The sequence below is a fragment of the Arachis duranensis genome, chromosome 2 (genome assembly GCF_000817695.3).
Source record: "Arachis duranensis cultivar V14167 chromosome 2, aradu.V14167.gnm2.J7QH, whole genome shotgun sequence".
NCBI lineage: Eukaryota > Viridiplantae > Streptophyta > Magnoliopsida > Fabales > Fabaceae > Arachis > Arachis duranensis.
In genome coordinates, this window is record NC_029773.3 from 92,694,109 (window position 1) to 92,702,278 (window position 8,170).

General features: G+C 24.2%; 1 protein-coding gene across 4 annotated transcripts in view; it reads left to right on the forward strand.

Moving 5' to 3' along the window:
• The first annotated feature begins 2,924 nt into the window (after positions 1-2,924).
• Positions 2,925-8,170, forward strand: part of LOC107476379 (putative phytosulfokines 6) — a 7,695-nt gene continuing 2,449 nt past the window's right edge. Inside the window, exons 1-5 of one of the 4 annotated variants that reach the window (XM_052257477.1) lie at positions 2,925-3,090; positions 3,232-3,311; positions 4,085-4,180; positions 6,536-6,594; positions 6,810-7,074. In XM_052257477.1, the coding sequence (XP_052113437.1) occupies positions 2,994-3,090; positions 3,232-3,311; positions 4,085-4,180; positions 6,536-6,594; positions 6,810-6,813 (336 nt within the window). In that variant the 5' untranslated portion in view covers positions 2,925-2,993 and the 3' untranslated portion in view covers positions 6,814-7,074. Of the gene's footprint in view, positions 3,091-3,231; positions 3,312-4,084; positions 4,181-5,080; positions 5,323-6,535; positions 6,595-6,809; positions 7,075-8,170 lie in introns of those variants that run through there. The other 3 variants (XM_016096174.3, XM_016096175.3, XM_052257478.1) reach the window with 3 other exon arrangements.

Consider the following 8,170-nt stretch of genomic DNA (forward strand, 5'->3'; position numbering starts at 1 on the left):
TTACTAGACCAAAAAAATGATAATAATTTCTGTCAAAATAGAATTTGTGATCATAAATAATCCTTTCCCCAATACACAGAGAAAAAAAAATCGTTCTCTTCCCTAGGAGAATTAAGCTGAAATCCTACATACATATATATAAACTCACAAATTTAATAATTTTTTATAAACAAAGTGATAAAGCTAATAATAAAAAGAAAATGAGATAATAATGTTATGTTAAAAATACATTGCATGGTTTCACGTGATTTTCAAATTTAAACATAACAGATAGAGGACTAACGTAAAGTCATACATGTATCAAAAAAAGTAAACACTTCTTGCATGTGTATATGAGGCTGTGGGGGATAAGGATATATATAAAGAACTTTTTTTTTTCAAACGGTATCTCCCAACTCGATAGGTCAAGAATTAATTTGTTGCAGATTTGAGTTTTATTTAAGGGTCTGTCACTGACCAATAAATTATTACATGCACAAGGCGAGATTCGAATTCTCAACACTTATTTAAGGGACTGGTTGAACTGACCACTCGACCAACCTAAATTGATTATATATAAAGAACTTTATTAAAGAGAATATATCCCTAATTGAACATTTAATAATCAGCTGTCCCACTTCTTATTAATGCTTTCAGTTTGGATCACAACTCAAAACTCAAAAGACATAACCTCACATAAATATCTAATTATTTGGATATAGTTGTTGTCTTAATGTTAAACTTAAAATGATAATAATAACATCATCGAAAAGATATTTTCTTGTCGACGGTAGATATATATTTCATTTATGAATAAAAAAAGATGATAAGATTTACTGATCATTATTGTTAATTAACTCGTTCAAAGATTATAATATTTATTTTTAATATAATTTTCTAAAACTCTATAAATCTAATTTCTATTAATTTGATTAATATATTTCAATCATTACATAAGGGTTGAAACAAAATATTGAAAACATTTTTAAAAAAAAAACAGCTGTCATCAATCCAAATATAGAATATTGCCATATTGGTGCTTCTTGAACTTCCACAAGATCACAACATGTACAATATTTGCATGTTTGTGCTCTTCTCCTTTTCACACACTTATCCTTTGAAGAGTTAATATAATTTTTTTTATATATTTTTTATTCATTGACTTTGGTCATCTTTAATTATTTCTTGTTTTGTAGCTCCATTTTGGACCCCCCATGAAAATGACAATGGCCTAGCTATTCCCTGTGTCCTTCACACACAGATAAATAATAAAATGGTGGGTTTTTTTTTTACACTGAAATTATGAGATGCTCCATCTAAGAAGTATGTATAATAATGTATAGGAAAAATTTTAAATGTACTAAAAATACCGGTATTTCAATTGTTTTAACCGTTAATTTTAATTAATATATATTATATATATTTTTTATAATAACTAAAACATCGGTGTTTCTAGTATAATTGAAACTCTTCGTATGTATATATGGCCAAAGTTAGTAGATGTTATTGGTGTGTTCTTTTAAATTGAAGAAAAATATTGAAAATAGATGCTAATTAATCATGAATGTGCTTCTTTGATCCCGGGATAATGAGATAGAGAAGGCGGAGTTTGAAAAAAAATTTTGGAGGTCAGATAAAAGATAATTGTTAAAATGCTTTTGATATAGACTCTATTTAAGATAAGTTCGTCCAATCTCATCTCTTTGATTTGGGTGATATTGTCAAATTTAAAGCCGTTTTTTAGGGTCTTGTTCCAAAGAATTAAGGTCAAATTTATCAGATGCAACACTTTGAACTTTTGAAGGTTATATCTCACTTTTTTCATGATTCATTAAAGTAGAAGAAATGTCTACAGGTGTTGATATTGTAAAAGTTATATGTTTTTCTTCTTGAATATTATAGCCTTCCTCTTAAAAATGCATCAATTCCTTGATTTTTTATGATTATTTTATATAAAAATTTGAATATATATCCTGTAAAATATGTAAAAAAGAAGTTAGAAGGACGAAAAATATTAAAATTTATAATATTTATTGAAATTTTTTATCAATTTATATAAATACAATAATATCAATACTTATTGAATATTCTAATATTTTTTATCATATAAAAAATTAAAATAGAAGAAGTGTTGCTTATTTAATAGAGAGCTACGAAATGCGAATACACTCAGTTCAGTTTAAATCCAACAAGGTTTGAATGTTTTAAACTAAAAATTATTGTGCAATAGAAGTAAGAGATGAAGATTGAACTTTGGTATTTTAAATCATTGTAAAATATTTGAGCCAATTGAACTATTTTTTAAGAAGTACTACTAATTTTTTTAACAAAAATTTAGGAGACCATGACCCCTCTTGTCTTAACTAAGCTCCGCCCCTGATAGAGAAAAATAATATAAATATTTTACTCTAACTAATAAATATTTTACTCTAACTATATATTTCGCTAAATATTTTTATATCTCCATTCTTAATAATTAATATTCATTTTTAAATATTATCCTTGTTAATATCTAGTTTGAATTGTGAATAATGATTAGGTGGAATTATTACGTTATATATTTTTTTTTCAAAGTTCATAATGAAACTCGAAATTGAGATTTTTAAGTGAGAATGAAAGAACTATGTAATTTGAGTTATAGTTTGTTGGTTATATATTATTAATTAATGAAAAAAATATAATGAAAGAAAACTAAATGCACATTAAGGGGAAAAAAAAAGAAAAAAGAAGAATCCAAGTTTCACACTTTAAAAAATTTGGAAGTAAATCATCTATAGTAATAGCTCAAAAAAGTAACATGCATTTTTATTTCTTGATGGTCCCATAGATATAGTAGTAGACTTCACTCTTATTAAATCAACCACATACTTTTAAATATTTATGATTTTTTATTTATTATTATTGGGAGAGCATCTAATAAGATTTTTATTGCATACTTTTTATTATTTATATTCCCCTCCTCCACCACTTTCTTAGGTGCACTTTACTCCTCCAATAATAATAATAATATTCCAATGAAGCAAAAAATTGCTTTGCTTTTCTTTGTTCTCCTTCTTTTTTCTTTCTCAGCTTATGCTCGCCTTCTTTTACAACAAGAAGGCCCAAAACAAGGTAACTTCTTCTTGCTCATCATGCTAATAATTAATTATATATTTTTATCTTCTTTTTTTTCATCTTATTGTTTTCCCTTGTTTTCCTTCCTTCCCTCTATGAACAATCTTTTATGAACTTGGAACAACTTGATATATATAGGTCAAAATGAAGTGATCATTGCTAACACTCTTGTTCACACATCCCACAATGATGAGCTAAAAGATGATATTATTGAAGAAGTAAGAATCATTTACTTTCTCACAGAATCTATCTACAAGTTTTGGCTTGTTGAGTTTAGTTTGTCATGTTATATAATTTTTCCCCCTAGCTAGTAGTATTTATGATATTACATTTAACATCTATTGTTTTATCATGTTTACATTATTGTTTTCTCTAATAAGTATGTTTACAAAGAAATATTTAATGTTATATTTCACAAATATATATATATATATATATACACACACCATGTTAGGTGTAATAAAATAGGCGCATAGAAAAATGAGTTAAACAGCACATGTATTTAATATAGAATTTTTTATTTTTATAAATTAAATAAATATAATAATTACCCAAGTAAATAATTTAAAAAATATTTATCGAAATAAATAATCTTTTCTTATCTCATTTACACTGTAAACGAAATAATTTTACATTGTAAATTTTTTTATGTACTATTTGCATGTTAAAAGTTTGGATTATTGATATTATTATTATTTTTTATTATTTTTAATTTTGTTAAGAATACATATATCTCGTTTACAGTGTAAACGAAGTATTTATTTTAGTAAATATATTTTAAATTATTTATTTTCGAATTATTATAATTAATTTATTTATTAAAATAAAAACCCCATTTAATATAGTGATTGATTTAATTGCTGATGTTTGGTATATATAGCCTTATAAAGGTTCATATTTTTTATATTTTTTTATATTTTTTTACAAAATAGAAACTTCGTTTTAATTATTTATCATCTTTTAATTAGTTCGCTAATTTAATTTCATGCAGTTAATGGGATATGAGAATTGTGATGAGAAGAATGAAGAATGCTATGGTAGAAGGATGACTTTGGAAGCACATTTGGATTACATCTACACTCAAAATGTACACCATAAGCCTTGAGTTAGTTAATTAATTAATTAATTGGACATGCACATTAATTACCTAGTCCGAATACAATCATCAAACGTTAAATAATATATAAAAAATAAATCCAAGATCGGTGCTAAAAATAATGTATGCGAGTGTAAATTTTTGAAAAGAGATTAAAGGAATATTAGAAATACTCCATCCTCTTCAGTTTAAATTTATTCTACTAACTGTGTTTTTCTTTTTTTTTTTTTCATCCCCCCTCTCCCACAAGCTATAGTGTAAAGTTTTTCGAAAAAACAAAAAGACTATTTGTTTGTACTTGCAGTTTTTAAAATATGGGCTATTTTTGAAAGTATCTAAAATAAAAATTTTTTAAAATTGACTTGTACTTTTCAAAATTTAAAAGTCTAATATAACTTCATATGTTAACTAATTTTTAAATTTAATGCTTGCATTTATGTCTATTGTAGTATTTTTAAATTTTAAAAGCTATTTTACCAAACGTAATTATTATTGCATGTGTTTATTGAAAGCTATTTTTAATTTGATTTACTAAACATAAATGCTACAACTTTTAAAAAGCAATCTTTTAAAAATTAGCTTTTATAAGCTACTTTTGAAAAGTAAAAGTTTTATTAAACTAAGGCTAAAAGACTCGACACATAACGGCGAATAATTCGAGATGATTTAAAGAAAACACAGTTATCTGTTGTAAAACCCTTGTAAAACCGTCGCAAATGTTTGGGTTTACTATAGTGAGCATATAATTTTCATGTGCAGAATGAAAAAAAAAATGTAGAGAGCAAATAATTTCTAACATCCATGTAACTTTGGCAATAATCAAATTAACCCTAGTTGTTTTCTAGCTCCATTTGGGGCTACCATGACAGAGCATAACGCTTTGTTTTGTAGCTCTATTTTCAGATTAAGACATTGGAAAATTGAAATAATGGCGCTATGCTCTAACGGCATGAAGTCTAAATAAGGAAGAAATGCTACTACATATGTGACCCTAATAAATTGATGCCATCGGTGTGCCTAAGTTTAAGGAAAATATGATAAATGGTTACTTTATGTCTTCATGTGATGACCTAAACCTAGCTAATTTAGAAGCTTTACCCAAACTTCTATTATTTTTTGGTTTTTACTGTATCTCTTAATTTTCCATGTTAAAGATTAATTTATCGCGAATTAAAACTCTATTTAAGTGTTTATTGTTGACCAATAAATTACTGTATGCATAAAGTAAGATTTGAATTTCAAATATTTTAAAATAACTTCATTTCTAAACTTCTATTAGCGCGACAATCATTTCTCTAAAAAAGTTATAGAAATAAAAGAAAATATATAAATATTATAAGTATCAATATGGTTACAAATAATCTTATATTGTAGAGAAAAAAAAACTATACAATAATAAAGAAACTTATAGAAATTTTAATCAATATTACAAAATATTCAACTTATCATATTATTAAGGGATAAATTTTAAAAATATAAATATGGAGGAAGAAGTTCATAATATATATAATTTAGTTAACAAAAATGAGAAATTGAGAAAGACAAATTCTCATTCTCTTCCATTTGCATTGGTAAGGCAACTTATTGATTGCTTTGACTTTAACATAAATACCATTTAATTTTATGCATGATCAAATAATAATAAATGCTATTTAATTAAAAAATATTACAAGGCTAAGATTTTTTGTTAAAAAAATAAAAATTTAATTAATAAGTTAATAACTCAAATATAAGAGAAATGAAAAAAAAAATATTAGTCACTTAACACTTAAGCAAAATTTGTGCCTCACTAAATGTCCTCATTAGGTAATTTTAACCTCTCCTTGGCTCATTTGGGTTTTTTACCCTAAAATTTTCGTCCTGCTAAAAAGTTTTTAAAATATTCTTAAATTTTATTTTATTTAATTTTATTTTAAAATTTTTTTATTTGTTTCAGTTGTATTTTGATTGCTAAATTTTTCAAAAATTTAGAATAATTCTAGCAATAATACTCGATAATTAAGATTAAATTGCTTATGTAATTATGTTAAAGGTTAATTGTTCTTGTAAAATTGTTACTGAATTAGTCCTACGTCTTTTAAAAAATTAGTTACTAGAGATACATTTGATGCAAATCGATATCTTTTGAAATAAAATTGAAACAAAATAAAATTTAGAGATATTTTTAAAATTTTTAATAAATTTGAGGGGTAAAAAAATAAAAAATATATTTTATCTATATAATTATTATGACATATTATATATTTACATTTGTTCAATTGATAGTTGTTTTAATTTGTTTTTGTATTTCTCCTTTGAAATATATTTTAATTTCTCTATGGTTGCTTGGATCAACTTGATGTATAGATGCAAAGGTATCTCATGTTCAGTCACACACTGAATCAAAAGATGATGATATGCATAAGGCAAGTATATATCTATTATTTATCAATATTATTATTTTTAATTATACCTGGATAATAATTAGACAAGTTTGATTAGTCGAATTTCTGATAATAGAATCTAGACATTGATAATAAAACTCAAATATAAAAATATTTTATTAACTCCATGACAATTTGAGTTATCTAAATTTTTTTATTTTTTTAATTTTGTCCCTAACATTTTTTATTCGATACAGTTAAAAGAATTTGAGAAGCGAATGATGGAGGAAGCACACTTGGATTATATCTACACCCAACCCCTCTCTCCACCTGCGAAATAAATCAAATTGCATGCTTGCTTATGATTATCAAGAACATGAGAGCCTAAAGAAATTTGAGAAATAAAAATAAATTTGGGCATTTCCATTGTTAAGGTTGTGCTTTGACCGTGATTGCCTAAAGAAATTAAAATAAGGAATTATTGATAGTCACAGTTAGAAAATATTTGGATTGTTATTACTACTTACTAGTTACTACTGTTTATTTCATGATGCTTTAGTATTTTAAGTTGGATATGATTCTTATTAGGGGTGTTCAAATTTAAACCGATCCAAATTAAATCGCTCATTCAATTCAATTTAAATTAAAAATCGATTAAAACCGCATTAATTCATATTTGATTGGATTCTATTTTCTGCAAACCGCTGGATCGGATCGAATTTTCGGATCTACTTTTCATAACCGATCCTATCCAATCCAAACTGCAAAATATGTTATAATATTATTATTTTATTATTATATTTATCATTATATTTATAACATGTTCAATTATTTATATATTTTTATATTATTCATGTATTATTATTATTTAATTAATATTTTATGTTCAAAAGATTATTTATTTATTTATTTTAACTAATCTATAATTTTATTTCTATTGTTATGTTATCGTTGACTTTTTAATATATTGTTGAGACTTGTTATGTCATTGTTAATTATTTAAAAATTTGATGTTGAGACTTGTTATATGTATTTAATTTTTTTAATTTATAAAACCGCAAATTCAATCCAATCCAAGCCGCTTGAAATTGGATCGGATTTTTTTTAAGCATCCAATTCAAATAGCACCGCTAACACTCCTAATTCTTATGTTGTATTTTCTCACTTTATTAGTTTTATTCAAAATTTATTTGTTAGCATATTCATTTAATAATCTATTATCTTATGAATTTAATATTTAATTAAACTTGACACTGTTAATTCATATATACTCACATTATATTTTGGTTACATTTTCTAATAGATTATTTTTACAATAATAGATTTGTTTATAGATAATTAAAATATTTAGTTGATTATATTTCTGCATCATAAATAGGGTGGATTTAGTATAGTTTATTTAAGAATTACTTATATTTTTTAAAAGTATAAATATCACACGTTGTATTTAGGTAATTAAAAAAAATTATATGCTTGTGTTTTTACGTTTTAAAAATTAAAAATATTTTTAAAATTATCTATCAAAATACTTTTAAAATTAAAATATTAAATATAATTTTATATATTAATAAATACCCAAATTTAGTTTTATTCCTTATTACGTTTATATTTATTAAAT